Here is a 17,612-nt window from a genome sequence, read left to right on the forward strand (position 1 = left end):
CTTGCGTGCACCTCGAAGGTGTTAAGACTTCGAAGTTAGTTTGTGCAAAAATTTACTAGGGACAAAAAATTGGACGTATCCTTTGCGGTAATAACTAAAATACTGTCAGAACCAGACATTCTAGCTTCCTGTTAATATGATTACACGTACACCAGTGTAACAAATATAAAGCTTATAATGTCGACACAATTATGTATGTTTGGTAGCAAAGGCAAAAGCTATAACAGCGAATACATACTGGAACAAAATCAACAACAACAACAACAACAACAACAACATCAACAGCAATAAAAACAAAATCAACAACAACAACAACAACAACAACAACATCAACAGCAATAAAAACACAAATATATTTAGCTGTTGCTAATTTTGAGTTAATAAAAGTAAAACTTACGTGTGCAGTAACCACGGGTCTTGTCACATCCTCCTTCACAGTTCTCGTCACAGGGCGTGGAACAGTTTGGTCCGTAGAAGCCTTCCGGGCAAACTAAAACTAGTTTCATATCAAACATTTGTCACTCAAACATTCAGAAACAAGGTATGCATGCACTCGAACTCGAATTCAAACTCGACAACTTTATTCAGGAAGGATAATAGCATTAGGGGTCTCTCTTTCTCTCTCTCTCTCTCTCTCTCTCTCTCTCTCTCTCTCTCTCTCTCTCTCTCTCTCTCTCTCTCTCTCTCTCTCTCTCAGGTTGGAAGATTAGGCTAAGCCTAAAACCTTTATCCTTATGTAATAAAGTTCTGAGTTCTGAGTTCTCTTTATCTCTCTCTCTCTCTCTCTCTCTCTCTCTCTCTCTCTCTCTCTCGCTCTCTCTCTCTCTCTCCCCTCTCTCTCTCTCTCTCTCTCTCTCTCTCTCTCTCTGTCCCGCCTCTTTCTCTCTCTCTCTCTCTCTCTGTTCCCCCCTCTCTCTCTCTCTCTCTCTACTCTCTCTCTCTCTCTCTCCCTCTCTCTCCCTCTCTCTCTCTCTCTCTCTCTCTCTGTCCCGCTCTCTCTCTCTCTCTCTCTCTCTCTCTGTCCCGCTCTCTCTCTCTCTCTCTCTCTCTCTCTCTCTCTCTCTCTCTCTCTCTCTCTCTCTCTCTCTCTCTCTCTCTCTCTCTCTCTCTTGACACAATGTAAGGAGGCAGAGTGGTTTGATGAAGAATGCAGGGAAACCAGAAAAGGAGTGAGAGGTAAACTACATATTTTTCGTCAAACCCGTGACGACAAAGAGCTGGTTGAATATGTTGAGGCCAACAAAGAATACCGTGCTTTATTAAAACAACGAAAAAAGATGAATTGTTTTTCAATATTAACAAATCGTCTGTTTTTTGGAATCGTTTAAAAAGTTTTGGATGTGAAAAGAAGTCTGAAGTCAGTGATAAAATACGGATTGCAGAATGGCTTGAACACTTTAAAGATGTGTTCAGTTTTAAACAAGTCGCGTAAGGCGAAATAACACCATTGAGTCAAGGTGTGGAACTCACAGAATGAAACTGAACGCACTGCTTTTTTGACCAATACCGCATTCTCGTATTTTCGTTAGTCCACCCCTTGTGGCAAAGGCAGTGAAATCGACAAGCCAGAATAGTGCGGTAGTGGTCGCGTTGAGCAGGATATCACGCTTTTCTATATCTCTATTCTTTTTAGCTTACTGAGTTTGTTTTTAATCCAAACATATCATATCTATATGTTTTTTGAATCAGGGACCGACACGGAATAAGATGAAATTGTTTTTAAATTGATTTTGGAAAATTGATTTTAATCATAATTTTCATATTTTTAATTTTCAGAGCTTGTTTGTAATCCAGAAAATGACGAAGAATAAGATGAAATTGTTTTTGGATCGTTTAATAAAACAAAATGTTAAGTACAAGTTTCTGTCATTCATTAGTTTTTAAGTCACCAAGCTGAAATGCAATCTTATACCAAAGACTGACCTTCGTCGAAGATGGCTTTGCCAAAATTTCAATTAATTTGATTGAAAAATGAGAGTGTGACAGTGTCGCGTTTTATGGAGTGTTTTATAATTGAATGAGAACAAAATGAATAATTCCAATGATCTGGAGCAGGTTCAGAATAAAGAAAGAAAATAAAAGAATAATCACTCAATCATATTGCACTCGCTTTTGTTTTTTATAACAACTAAAACAAGTACCACTGGTTAATGATGGATGATATTTATCACAGATCCGATGAAACTTGTGATGGTAAGGTTGTTATGATTCAATATAACGTCTTTCTGGAGAACTGTTTCTGTAACCAACGAGGACCTGGGTTGATGAGGATTATGATGTATCTTCCAGGTCCTCGTTGGTTACAGAAACAGTTCTCCAGAAAATGAGAGTAAAAGAAAAGAAAATCCTTTCCTCAACAAAAGACGTCTTGATGTAAAAATTGCGCGGTGGTCAGTTCCTGGATTGATGAGGATTATGATGTATCTTACAGAAACACATGTGTCAATAATGATACGATCGGCTTAGAAAGGTACGACGATAGATTAGTTAAAACAATCCGTCCTTCTTGCTACATGGCGTCCGCTCGAATAACGTTTCCCATCGACCGACCAATCGAAGGCATAGTTCATCAACAAGTCATATGGTAACCCGAAGAAACGATCCATGGCGACTCACACAACTTATGATGAAAAAGAACAAACACAGACAATGGCGGAACACTGCGTCAATAAACCGAACGACGTCATTGAAACAATGACGCGTAAATAAAATATAAACAGGCGCAGGAAATATCGCGTATCGCGACAGACAATGCCGCCTCAACTTTTACAAAAAGCCGGATATGACGTCATCAAAGGTATTTATCGAAAACAAGAAAAAAAACGTCCGGGGATATCATTCCCAGAAACTATCATGTCAAATTTCATAAAGGTCGGTCCAGTAGTTTAGTCTGAATCGCTACACTTACACACACACACACACACACACACACACACACACACACACACACACACACACACACGCGCGCGCGCACACACACACACACACACACACACACACACTCACACACACACACATACACCACGACCCTCGTTTCGATTCCCCCTCTATGTTAAAACATTAAACTTGGCTAAATGTAAAAATAGGAGGTAGAAAGTGAACCAGTTGATGAAGAGATTGGTTTAACAGATGCCGACAGCAGTGATTTGAACAGCAGCATATCAGAACAAGTCGCGTAAGGCGAAAATACAATATTTAGTCAAGTAGCTGCCATTTTTCAGCAAGACCGTATACTCGTAGCATCGTCAGTCCACCGCTCATGGGAAAGGCAGTGAAATTGACAAGAAGAGCGGGGTAGTAGTTGCGCTAAGAAGGATAGCACGTTTTTTCTGTACCTCTCTTTGTTTTAACTTTCTGAGCGTGTTTTTAATCCAAACATATCATATCTATATGTTTTTGGAATCAGGAACCGACAAGGAATAAGATGAAAGTGTTTTTAAATTGATTTGGAACATTTAATTTTGATAATAATTTTTATATATTTAATTTTCAGAGCTTGTTTTTAATCCGAATATAACATATTTATATGTTTTTGGAATCAGCAAATGATGGAGAATAAGATAAACGTAAATTGGGATCGTTTTATAAATTTTTATTTTTTTTTTACAATTTTCCGATTTTTAATGACCAAAGTCATTAATTAATTTTTAAGCCACCAAGCTGAAATGCAATACCGAACCCCGGGCTTCGTCGAAGAATACTTGACCAAAATTTGAACCAATTTGGTTGAAAAATGAGGGCGTGACAGTGCCGCCTCAACTTTCACGAAAAGCCGGATATGACGTCATCAAAGACATTTATCAAAAAAATGAAAAAAACGTATGGGGATTTTATACCCAGGAACTCTCATGTCAAATTTCATAAAGATCGGTCCAGTAGTTTAGTCTGAATCGCTCTACACACACACACACACACACACACACAGACACACAGACACAGACACACACACACACACACACACACGCACATACACCACGACCCTCGTTTCGATTCCCCTCGATGTTAAAATATTTAGTCAAAACTTGACTAAATATAACAAGTCGCGTAAGGCGAAAATACAATATTTAGTCAAGTAGCTGTCGAACTCACAGAATGAAACTGAACGCAGCAAGACCGTATACTCGTAGCATCGTCACTCCACCGCCCGTGGCAAAGGCAGTGCACGTGGAATTGACAAGAAGAGCGGGGTATACATTCGTTGCGCTGAGAAGGATAGCACGCTTTTCTGTACCTCTCTTCGTTTTAACTTTCTGAGCGTGTTTTTAATCCAAACATATCATATCTATATATTTTTGGAATCAGGAACCGACAAGGAATACGATGAAAGTGTTTTTAAATCGAGTTCGAAAAAAAAATGTTGATAATAATTTTTATATATTTAATTTTCAGAGCTTGTTTTTAATCCAAATATAACATATTTATATGTTTTTGGAATCAGCAAATGATGGAGAATAAGATAAACGTAAATTTGGATCGTTTTATAAATTTTTATTTTTTTTTTACAATTTTCAGATTTTTAATGACCAAAGTCATAAATTAATTTTTAAGCCACCAAGCTGAAATGCAATACTGAACCCCGGGCTTTGTCGAAGAGTACTTGACCAAAATTTCAACCAATTTGGTTGAAAAATGAGGGCGTGACAGTGCCGCCTCAACTTTCACGAAAAGCCGGATATGACGTCATCAAAGACATTTATAAAAAAAATGAAAAAAACGTTCGGGGATTTCATACCCAGGAACTCTCATGTCAAATTTCATAAAGATCGGTCCAGTAGTTTAGTCTGAATCGCTCTACACACACACACACACACACACACGCACAGACACACATACACCACGACCCTCGTTTCGATTCCCCCTCGATGTTAAAATATTTAGTCAAAACTTGACTAAATATAAACAAAACTTGACTAAATATAAAAAGAAGTCATTGTATCTGTAAACTATTTGAACACTGAAAAATCCAAAAACAAAGAGACTGCCAACGTTCCAAAATTCAGAATAAAAAAAAACCAAGATAGGTAGGTTGTTGGAACGTTTGTTATTGACAAAACAATACATTCACATATATTTCGATCCAACGGTCTTTTAAGTGAACAGACAAACACATATTCACACAAAACTTATCTTGATAGTTCTATCAGTTTACGTCCACTCGTCTGGAAGCCGAGCAAATGCATGATTATTCAAAACTCTTTGTTCGTGCAAGTCAGGGATTTGTTTTGCACGATTTACAAGGGGGCCCTTGTCGAGTGACGGTTCGGGAAGGTCTTTATCTCAAAAGTGCCACAATTCCCCACTGTTCTACATTACTTCGTTCTACATTACTTAAAGTGACACAGCATGGATTCTGAAAAGAAGTTCTACAACAGAAAATGCATGTATTATACATCCAAGCGTGTTAGCTTACAGGGTGTTTCCTGTTTTCAAGGACCGTTTTATCATGATGTTGGTAGTATTATATTTCGTTCTGGTATGGTAAATATTTCAGAGTCTTTGAGCAGCTTACCAAATACTTGAAATTCACACAGGTTCAGCGTTTGGTCCGTCTTGTCCAAGGTGAGTCGCACAACCCGTCCGTACGTCACTGAAGAACACGTCACTGAGTTACTCCTGGTTGTCGGAGGTGACGTCACGCTGACACAGGTCTTGTTGTCCACTGTGATGGTGAACGGGTACAGACGGTCGTTCCCTATTCAGCAGTAAAACAACACTTAAGTTATTGCGAAAGTAAAGGTACACTTGATCCACATCCATCTGATCCCTCTCTCTCTCTCTCTCTCTCTCTCTCTCTCTCTCTCTCTCTCTCTCTCTCTCTGTCTCTCTCTCTTTCTCTCTCTGACTTTTTAGACAACCAAACATGCATACAAGCAGTCAATCAATCAATCAATTGATTAATCAATCAATCAAACAATCAATCAATCAATCAATCAATCAATCAAATATCACTGACTAACAGCCGTTACATAAAAATATGGTTTTAGAAATTGTTTTGGTTTTTGGTCGGAAAGAGTTATTAATTGTTAAGAAGTGCTTACAGTGAGAACCAATGTTGCCAGTTCCGCCATCACGTGCCCAGACGGTGATATTATGGACAGGGTACGTCCCGCCCAGGTCCACCTCCCACCAGGGGTACACGCCGGATGGGTCATTCTCGGCCGTGTGACTACAGCTGCCTTTGAACAAGTCTCCTTCCGTGTTGCCGTCGGCAGCGTGACTGGCCGCTCCTTGGCTGCTGTAAGTGCTGATCTGACTGCAGTTCTTACCTTTGGCCACGTTTACTGTACATTATACAAAGGATTGCAGAGGTCAGTTTCGTAAGGTACAGGATTACCAATAACATGCAACCCACACAAGTCCTAATACCTTCTACTTCTGTTGACCGAAAAACCGCGAATATTAGGAGCATGGTGGCGAATGGTTAAGAACATTTACGAATGTCTTGCGACCATGTCCCGATTATTACGAGTTATTGGCGAATTCTATTCGCAAGGGAAATTCGCCAGGGTGTAAGAGCAACATTACGAACAATGCGAATTGCATACTCGTTTTATTCGTCAAATGTTTGCAAGCACTCGCAACACTCGCAAGACCACTCGCAACGTTCGTAATAAATCCGTATATGGATTCGTATACAATCGCAATGATCGGTAGACATTCGCAAGCCGTCGCAACCATTCGTATGGCATTCGCAAGGATTCGTAAGCCTTTGATTTTTCTCTGTTTTTTTCTGTCCATTCGTCTCTTTTTTGGCCGAATACAACCTTTTCATATTCGTAAGGATATTCGGCACAGTGTAAGACAGGCTTTAGTCTAGTTCGAAAATAACATGCACACCGAAGTCAGTTATTCGCTGCGATCGTGGGTTTAAAGAGTCGACCACATGCTATTGCTTGTCACCCTAAAGCGAGGCGCAACTCTACCACAGCGCTTACAAATCCTGACAGCGTTATTTCCGGAAAACGTTCATTCTCAGACAAGGCTTAAACTTACGTGTGCAGTGACCAGTAATCCTGTTGCACCCTCCGTCACAGCTCGTGTCACAAGAAGTAGAACAGTCAAGACCATAGAAGCCCTCCTTGCATACTGAAAACAATTCCAGCATATAGAACATTTTCAGCGAAAATGTCAGAAAACACAGACCACGTGCACAAGAGATCAGTCGAATTACAGTTGCATACAAAGCATAGCATGGAAAATGGCTGAGACACTGGTTGGGTTGCAGTTTGGCAAGAGAGACATCAATGATGGTGTATGCTTGATACGGATGTTATCACCACAAATTGTTATGAGTTATCAGCCATTTAAACAGCTTCTGATGTGAAACAACAGGTAATTGATCTGATTATGTGTTTGCAAACATGGATTGATTTGCGGAAAACTTATGCGCTGCAAGCGTATTTGTCAATATAACCCTTCTAACGAACACAATCCCGTAGTCTTGTTGTCGATTAAATATGACTGTTCAAACTATGTATGTAACACCAACTATTTTGCTCAAAATATCAAACACACACGTCCTTTCAACGGCCATAAATTCGTTTTCGTCATGTGGCGATTCTACATGCCCTCTATCTCAAAAGAATCATACCTTTCGTGAATCTTCACAAGTAATAAACTTCGGTCCTATGTAACCGGTTTTCAATCAACTCATCCTTTTTGCTCATACGGTTACCAATAAGCAATTGCATAATATGAATCATTGCCTTGTGTGTGTCTTCCGAGCGAGCTACTTGTCGTTTTGTCAGATAAGTTTATTTGTTAGGTTATTGAGACATCCCAGTGCACTATAGGATTTATAGAGCAAATCGAGAAAATTCATTATTGAACGAAGCGCATAGCGAACGAGGTGGGGAAAAAAGTATTCCCTCTGTACGATAACATTCACTAATTAATTTTCATAAACAAGGTATTTTCTTCACCAAACTTGTTCATTTAAATGTAAGCCACACACACACACACACACACACACACACACACACACACACACACACACACACACACACACACACACACACACACACACACACACACACACACAAGGCAAGAAGGAGAAGATGTTGCACATTTGTTTCATTCTGAAATGCTATTGATATTTGTGACCCTCCACCACGGAATGAGTCGCATGTCACCTTTGCATGATTTTCATATTTTTACAATTTCCTAAAGAGTTTTTTATGCTCTATCCAGTGGTGAAAACCGTTTTAGAAAAGAGCGAAAACTGTTTGAGTTATAAACCTGTGACTAAGGTGACCCTCACACTGTTACCAGACACTCCCCGGACTTACATTAAGCCTAGCGCAGAACCGTACGAGGTGACATGCGACTCATTTCGTGGTGGAGGGTCACATTTTGTCTCGTAGATTAATGACTTTAGTGTTGTTAGCTTACCTAATATCTGAAATTCACACAGGTTCAGCATCCGACCAGGCATTGTTACGTTAAGACGCACCACCCGTCCGTACATCACTGAAGAGCACGTGACTAAGTCCTCCCTGTTGCTTGCTGCTGACGTCACGCTGACACAGGTCTGACCGTCCACAGTAATGGTGAACGGGTACAGACGGCTGTTATGGCTATTCCCTGTCCAGCGAAAAAACGACATGCATGTACATTGCTAAGGGAAGACGTGTTCCAAAAGCATTACATCTCTCTCTCTCTCTCTCTCTCTCTCTCTCTCTCTCTCTCTCTCTCTCTCTCTCTCTCTCTCTCTCTCTCTCTCTCTCTCTCTCTCTCTCTCTCTCTCTCTCTCTCTCTCTCTCTCTCTGTGTGAATGTAAAGGGCACGTTGTAAGATTAGGCCCTTGGCTTAAAATGTTTACCCTTTATGTCAATAAAATGTTCTAAGTCTAAGTCTAAGTCTAAGTCTCTCACTGGGCGAAAAGTGGCGTTTTGTATCTTACAAAACTACTCAAAATCCCAACAAAACTTCAAGTTTCAATGGGTTTATCACATTTTGGTGTTCACGACAACGCCAGATTTTGATTGGATTTTGTTGAAGTTATCGCTGCGAAATTGCCTGGAATTTCAGCGCGTTTTGCGACGGTCAAAACATCATGTTAAACCATGTTACAGCATGTCTGTAACATGCAAAAATGTCAAGTTTTGATGGCATTAAAGCTTTGGTTTAACGCCAAGTAACATCATGTTATCGTAGACTTAACTTGCAAAACTGCTTGTTTTGGTGGTGTTACAGCTTGCTTGTAATGTGATTAACATCATGTTATTGCTGGTTTAACATGCAAAACCCCATGTTATGTTGGTGTTAAAGATTGCTCAAATGCCTATTAACTCCATGTTATGTTGGTGTTAAAGCTTGCTCAAATGCCTATTAACACCATGTTAGTTGGTGTTAGGCTTGATTATTAATGTAAAAAAACACCATGTTATGACGTTCACATAATTGTTTTCACCTGGATGGAATTTTGTGGAAAAGAAAGCATGTTGTTTGGGAATTGTGTGCGGGTTTCATGCTTGGATATTGCACTTTGCTGACTTGTCACAGGTCAATTGACATTTAACAATATTAGTTTTCAAATGCATCATCCTTCACACATTATGTAAACATCTTTAACATTAACACTTTGGTTGTAAAATTATTGCACTTTATTCAAACAGGACAAAAACAAAAATGCTGATTCACAATGTACAATAGCAAAGGACTATTTTGAGTGGAGAGTGGAGACAGTGTTCATCCACACTATAATTGGATAAGCTAAAATAAATTATTCAAATCGGTGAAGGCCACATGAAATGAAAACACACCATCAGTAAATTACTTCCCTTGTGATTAAGAGCGTCATACCCATAAAAGCCATGTAAGTTTTAGCCCATGTGAGTGTGTGTTGGGAGGGGGGGGGGGGGGGGCAGATGCCCTGTGAAAACATTGGCCATAGATACATATGTGAATTACTTCCCTTGGGTATGAACATTTATGAATGATTAAATGGGTGAAAGAAGGCCATACAAAATAAAAATCAGTAAATAACTAAATCACTTCCCTTGTGAGTAAGAACAGTCACACCAATGTTCCAACTTTTTGCTAAAAATTCGCCTACAATGTGACCTTCAAAGTTGAAAAGGGGTAACTGAACTTCATGTTTGGATGTCATGGAGTCCAACATGTCAGTAAATTTTGAAAGCCCTAGATTCATAAACATCTGAAAACTGCTCAACGTCTTTGCATCACGGCACATTAATAAAAGTAAGAGTTAGTAAGACTGGCCTAACTGCTATGGTGAGGCAGTAATCACTCGTTGATGAATTCTTTTCTTTCTTTATTTGTTGTTTAACGTCGTTTTCAACCATTCAAGGTTATATCGCGACAGGAAAAGGGGGAGATGGGATAGGGGAAAGGGGGAAGATGGGATAGTGCCACTTGTCAATTGTTTCTTGTTCACAAAAGCACTAATCAAAAAACTGCTCCAGGGGCTTGCAACGTAGTACAATATATGACCTTACTGGGAGAATGCAAGTTTCCAGTACAAAGGACTTAACATTTCTTACATACTGCTTGACTAAAATCTTTACAAACATTGACTATATTCTATACAAGAAACACTGCTTAATATGTAGGTAAATGCACAACAGGTTGTGAACAGAAAATCCAAAAACGTAAGGTCTTAAAAGCGGGGAAGTTTGAAAAGGGGGGGAGGGGGGGACCTAAAATGTGGCGATCATAACAACCGGCATGGGTGGCCGAGTGGTAACGCACTTGCGCTCGGAATCGAGAGGTTGCGTGTTCGACCCTGGGTCAGGCCGCTATTTATTTCTCCCCCCTTTCCTAACCTAGGTGGTGGGTTCAAGTGCTAGTCTTTCGGATGAGACGAAAAACCGAGGTCCCTTCGTGTACACTACATTGGGGGTGCACGTTAAAGATCCCACGATTGACAAAACGGTCTTTCCTGGCAAAATTGTATTCTTTCTTTATTTGGTGTTTAACGTCGTTTTCAACCACGAAGGTTATATCGCGACGGGCAAAATTGTATAGGCATAGCTAAAAATGTCCACCAAATACCCGTGTGACTTGGAATAATAGGCCGTGAAAAGTAGGATATGCGCCGAAATAGCTGCGATCTGCTGGCCGATGTGAATGCGTGATGTATTGTGTAAAAAAATTCCATCTCACACGACATAAATAAATCCCTGCGCCTTGAATATGTGCGCGATATAAATTGCATAAAAAAAAAATCAAAACAAAATCCCTGCGCTTAGAACTGTACCCACGGAATACGCGTGATATAACTATAAGCCTCATATTGATTGATAATTTATCTAACAAAGTTCATTCTGAAATCTTCTTCAGCGTTTGATTATGGAGAGACTAAATCCTCAGTTCAGATGTGGTCTTAACTCCTTGTCTCCCAGGTACGGATATATCCGTACCCACTCATATGGCTCTATCTGACCAGGTATGGATATATATATCCGTACACACAGTCACTATGTACATTGCATCTGTTCTCATTCGGCACATATCCGCATCCTGCTTAGACGGTTAGCTTCAGTCGCTTCCTGTAACGTTGATCTAACGCCAGCATTCTAGCCTGTTGATACACAGTTTCTACAATTCTGAGTGACCTGCTGCAGCACAGCTGGTCTCGGCTTAAAAAATCTTGGTCAACATAGATGGGGTACAAAGTGTTATAAAATAAAGCGTCCTTCCAAAGTCGATGACAGGTCCCCAGAGTATTCACAAAATTATATGGTACTGGAAGCCTTGCATGGCGACGAAAAAGATGTCCACGCCTACATGAAGAAGTATCCTTCACGGCTTCAGCGGAAACAGTCGGCTGGGGATGAGGACTAATGGTGAACCTATGTAAAAAATATAGACAAGAACAAAAATATGTCAATGGGAAAACAAAGAAAGAAGTAGAGAAGGACCTCCCCACCTTAACACAGTGAAAATGAAAAACACATGTGAATGTACTTATTTTTTAACCCCCCCCCCTCCAATTAAGACCAATTATCCAAGATATTTTTCAGTCCTCAAAGGAGAATTTCACTGTTCTCACGGAACCCTCAAGAAAACTGAGCTGTGCTAATATATTATATAACTGCAAACATCCCTCAAATTCAATATTGCAAGCCACTATACATTCCTCATAAAGGCACATTCCTTCATGCTCACGTGTGAAAACTAACATAAGTTTACAAGTGTGTATCTATTTATAATAATAATAATAATAATAATAATAATAACGGGCATTTATAAAGCGCCTTATCAGAAGTTCAAAGCGCGTGACAACAATACATGTATAAAAAATTCATACAATCACTGTCAGATTCAAACAACACATCATGCACATCTCACATCCCCAGACTCTATGCTAAGGCCAACAAAACAAAATAGTCTGTTTACGGTATCCCAACCGACCCCACCTGTATCTGTTCCTTGCTGTTCTCCAAGAGACACCATGGTGCAGCAAGCTGAAGGGTGTCCTGTCGTATTTCCTCGAAGTTGTAGTAGGCAACCAGGTCGAAGTAGGAGGTGGGGGGCGACTGACCTGCAGCAGAATTCAAATCAATTAGTCAAGTCACTATGACATATCTTTATTGTTATCGCCACACCAACCCTAAATTTTTCCTTCCATACTGTACAGGGTCCCCACTGCTTTTTAGAAACAAAATTCCATGACTTTTTCATGAGCCTCAATAACATTTTCCATGACTAGATCCACAGGTCGCCATTTCCGAACACGCAAACTTTTTACGTCTTGTCACTGCCAGTTTTGACACTGGCTTGCTTTGCACTGAATTTGAGTCAGTTTCTACGCAGTGTCTCTTCGACAAGCAAGTCAAGCATTTGCTAGGCAGTCAGATTATCGGTAATGTTTGCTGGTCCTGTCATTTCACTAAACTGGACCAGCCACTGTTTGTATCCATCTGCACTTTCGTAAATTCCGTTTCGTAACCGTCACTGTGACTTGACGAACTGTCATTTTTTTCACCGCGATACACAGTTCATTGCGAAGATCTTCCTCGGTAATTCGTTCCAATTCCGCATACTTTTTGTTGTCAAGAAACAACTGAAAGAAAGTTTCAAACTCATCATCCTCCATCTTGCTTGTCGAAGCGCTAAAGTACTTTATCGATGCAAAAACAAAAAACTTCGACGAAACCGACTCAAATGCAGCGCAGACGACACGACGAGATAACGGAAGGAAGTGAGCCTCGCTTTGGCTCAAGTGCCGTTAAAAATACCGTTATTCTCGTATGCAAATATGAACGAGAAGTTGGTCATACGAACAAGCCTTGTGCTGGAGACGCAAATCGCGGGGGGGGGGGGGGGGGGGTGGTGGTGGAATGGCTGGGCAATGAAAATCGCCGCTGGCGTGCTAAAGGTTAATTTTTCTTTCTTTTTTATTTTTTTTAAATTCCATGACTTGAATTGAAATTCCATGACTTTCCAGGCCTGGAAAATTAAAAATCAAATTCCATGACTTTCCAGGTTTTCCATGACCTGTACGAACCCTGCTGTATTTGTTATCCTGAGAGAGAAAAATCCATGTTGCAGACTCAACTGGAAAAATTCCCTTCTCCATCATCTAGTGGACAGAGCTCACATGATTACAAACAAATCTTTTTTTAAAGTCACATACTTTGTGCGACAGTGTTAGTTTACTGCAACTGTAATTTATAAATAGCAAATTAATAAATATCACTTATCACTATCAGATAATCAGCTAAATGCCTGGCAGATGACCCTCATTCAAAGTGAGTCGTGGCTAAACCATGAAACTAGAAAAACAGGTTATACAGTGGAACACCCCTTTTAAGACCTACAATAATCTGAGAAAATTCAGTCTTAAAAAGGAGGGAGTCTTAAAAGGGGGGTAATTTTACAGAGGTTGTGAACAGAAAGTCTGAGAAAACAAGGTCTTTAAAAGGAGGGAGTCTTAAATTGGGGGGTCTTAACAGGGGGGTTCCACTGTACCACAATATAAATCTCACACTGACAGCGGACAAAAACTGAGAAAACACCCAGTATACATCGGTACTCACAAAAGAGTTACAAGTAGCATCTCCAGGAGCCGAAATCCCAAGCCCTTGATATCTGCACGTTTAGCATCTTGTACCTGGAATAGTATGAAGATAACATGTCATTGTCACCGTCAGTAAATCACTTTATCAAAATTATCAATATCATATGATTACTTACTAAAATAACTTTATGAAGTGATCTAGCACTGTCAATGGCAATAGTATCATGACAGTTTGACAGTGAGATTACGATTAATCATCCTCATTAACAAATAACATAGATCAGTTCTAATGTAGTACCTGTTTGTAGTGAACTCACCAGCAGGAGTATTGCATGTATTAATTGCGCATTACTGAATCCATGCACCCACATAGTCTCTTACTAATTTGCAAAACCATAATGACTTCAAACCTCTGATGAATTACATAACTCATTTATGAAGAGTAGTTAATACTAATAGTTGTAGTACAAACCCAAGTTTGTGTGCGTGTTTGTATGTGTGGGTGTGGGTGTCGAGGGGTGGGGGGGGGGACGGTTACCGATGGTTCACCCACAAAAATGTACACTTACCAAGTAACACTTAAAGTAACTATTTTCAAAGCTTCTTGCTTACCTTGGAATAGTGTCAAGCAGCTTATGTTGTGTCTAGATCAGCCATCAGATCTTCACACTCAGCGGGGTCAGCCTGCACATGCTGCAAACTGGACATGCCTGCAATTCTTGAGTAACCAATCTGTTGTTGCGGAGACAACGGAACCATGCTCAAGTCAGGTCCAACTGAAATAAAAGCATATTGTTAGCTGATAAATGATTTGGTCAAGCAAAACCATGCGGTATTTTTTTAATAAAATATTTAAATTTAGGCAAGCGATTCACAGAGCGCAGCGCGGCAATTCACAGAGCGCGGCACGTTGTGCAGCGCAGCGATTCCCAGAGCGCGGCTATTGCTCTCACCAGCGCAGATTGTTGATGCGCTTTATTTTTGTACATGTATGCATGATTATCAGCAACATTTTACAGTCTTTCTTTGAAAGCAACTTCAGGGCTGCAAGACTACAAAATTGCACTTTATGCAGACTGAATATATATATATATATATATACGCGTTCAAATCAACTGGAAAAAAACCCACGCTGAAAAAATGATCTGCGCATGCGCGAATTCCAAAATGGCTGCTGAAGTGTTAAACTGGTGTGACACCGATTAACAGTTCCGCGGCACTGTACTCGGATAATTGTTTAAAAACGTCATCCCAGTTTAAAAACTCAGCTCCTTTCCATATATAGTAGAAGCCATTGCAATGACATGTAGTGATATGAGTATGAGTATGACTGCCAAGTATTCAAGGTCGGTGTCACAAACTGAAAACTCTGCCTGAACAATCCTTCTCATTGCGGTCAATGCGCATGCGCTAACATGGGGAGATTAATCAGGTCGTGAACAACCTAACCCTTAGCCTTACCCTAACCCATGGTTCGATTGGTCAAAGGGTCGCATTTTTGTAAGTCCAACAAGATTGGCGCATGCGCATTGACCGCAAAGAGAAGGATTGTTCAGCAGAGGTAGGCACGTTTTTACATCGACGCGGCGATATACTGGTGAATTCAGTTGAAAGAGTGAGAGAGAGAGAATGGCTCAGCTCTGTTTTTCGTTTTATTGACAGTTTTATTTCTCAAATAGATCAGATAGATGTAGCTGTTGTAAACGTTGCGATTGTGAAGGAAATGTATCGGCAGAATACATCGCGCGTCGTGAATCGCAGCGTTCCTCGTAGTGCAGCGCGTTGTAAATCGCAACGCTGCACAACGCGACGCGCGCTGTGAATCCACTTCGTTAAATTTATGTATACCTCGCTGATGCAAAAATAATGTACTTATTAACTATTAGCATTTAGCTGGTCATTCAAACCATAGCTTGTTTAAAGCTAGTAGTAGCAGTAGTATTTAGTACTAGTAGTAATGATTTAGTAAAATACTACTATAGTAGAACTCGAACGAGACAATGCCAAAAGGTGACGTTTTCATGTCAGTATGTCCCAAATGACATCACCAGTACATTTTTCATTCTATCTAATCTGTTTTCGTTCTATTTTTTCTAATAACATGCGTTAACAATTGATTGCCAACTGGAATGGAAGAGCACAAAAAGTGTAACTTGATATGTAGTTTCTCTAGAGGGAAAAACATCTTCCACTTTCATGTCAGTGTGTCCCATGCAACATACATTTGCCAAACAGCTATTGCAAGTAGATTATTTGTTAGTGGTATAGAAAATACTGATCAACAATTAAAGTCAGTTTTCACATTCATTTTCTACCTATTTCTTATTTGTTTATTCTGTTGGCAATGGTGAAATGTCAGCAATCGTGTGTCATTCGGGACAGTAGACATGACACCTGACCTTTTGTCACAGTCTAGTTCCTATTGCTAGTAAATTACTAATTAGTGCACACAAGAACAACCATGGCAGTTGGCAATGGCACTGGCAGAATACGATCAAATATCATTATTAGTCTCACCATGGGTTGACGTCCCATCAAAATGAATCACTGAATGAATTAGGGACTGAATCAAACTTCAGAGACATCATTAAATTTTTCACAAAGACTGATTTTCAGCAAACAGCCATGTTTACCTGTACAAATGTATCAGTGCTATCACTATGACTATGAGTATGACAGTGTGGTAACTGGTAAGCTTAGTATTTGGTTCGAGCACAGGCGAAAGGTATCGTCCACTGGACCACCAGACTACTTTCTTACTCAATACCAAACACTGTACATGGAAGTTGTGGTCCAGTGAATACCTTCCGCCTGTGGTTCGAGACAGAGACAAAGTTGAAACTTAATTCGAGAAGCCAAACGGCTGACGAATACTTACGTATTTTGAGCAAACCCCACACACGTCGACCACAAGTTGATGTCTGCTGGAGTACGTAGTCATAAAAACGTCCATAAAGCTTGGTTTTGAAACGTTTCTTAGCACGAGTTAGATTTATCCGCCATTTGTGATAACATTTTACTGCACATGGCGCATGCGCGGTCTGCGCGACGTTACCAAACTATCGCCGGCACAGGCCACTGGCACTGATCTAAAAAGAGAGACTGACAAGTACAGGCACCTTATGGTGACTGATAACCCGACAGGCACAACCATGCTGTTGTTGTACGTTGTTGTGTTTTGTAGTTGTTATATTTAGTCAAGTTTTGACTAAATATTTTAACATCGAGGGGGAATCGAAACGAGGGTCGTGGTGTATGTGCGTGTGCGCGTGTGTGTGTCTGTGTGTGTGTGTAGAGCGATTCAGACTAAACTATACTGTACCGATCTTTATGAAATTTGACATGAGAGTTCCTGGGTATGAAATCCCCGAACGTCTTTTTCATTTTTTTGATAAATGTCATTGATGACGTCATATCCGGCTTTTCGTGAAAGTTGAGGCGGCACTGTCACGCCCTCATTTTTCAACCAAATTGGTTGAAATTTTGGTCAAGTAATCTTCGACGAAGCCCGGACTTCGGTATTGCATTTCAGCTTGGTGGCTTAAAAATTAATTAATGACTTTGGTCATTAAAAATCTGAAAATTGTAAAAAAAAATAAAAATGTATAAAACGATCCAAATTTAC

The 17,612-nt window shown here is 40.0% G+C and overlaps 1 protein-coding gene and 1 long non-coding RNA gene across 2 annotated transcripts in view; both read right to left on the minus strand.

Moving 5' to 3' along the window:
- The window catches only part of LOC138963631 (delta-like protein A), a 49,085-nt gene that overhangs the window by 21,412 nt on the left and 10,061 nt on the right, over positions 1 to 17,612 (minus strand). Inside the window, exons 3-4 of the mRNA XM_070335478.1 lie at positions 8,392 to 8,583; positions 6,994 to 7,086 (exon numbers count right to left, since the gene is read on the minus strand). Coding sequence (XP_070191579.1) covers positions 6,994 to 7,086; positions 8,392 to 8,583 — 285 coding nt within the window. The remainder of the gene's footprint in view (positions 1 to 6,993; positions 7,087 to 8,391; positions 8,584 to 17,612) is intronic.
- On the minus strand, positions 10,036 to 17,024 carry LOC138963797 (uncharacterized). The gene is made up of 5 exons (XR_011454909.1): positions 16,866 to 17,024; positions 14,600 to 14,763; positions 14,007 to 14,080; positions 12,384 to 12,508; positions 10,036 to 11,816 (listed from the first exon to the last, which is right to left on the minus strand). It is a non-coding gene; the product is annotated as an uncharacterized lncRNA (long non-coding RNA).

Source organism: Littorina saxatilis, linkage group LG4 (genome assembly GCF_037325665.1).
Source record: "Littorina saxatilis isolate snail1 linkage group LG4, US_GU_Lsax_2.0, whole genome shotgun sequence".
NCBI lineage: Eukaryota > Metazoa > Mollusca > Gastropoda > Littorinimorpha > Littorinidae > Littorina > Littorina saxatilis.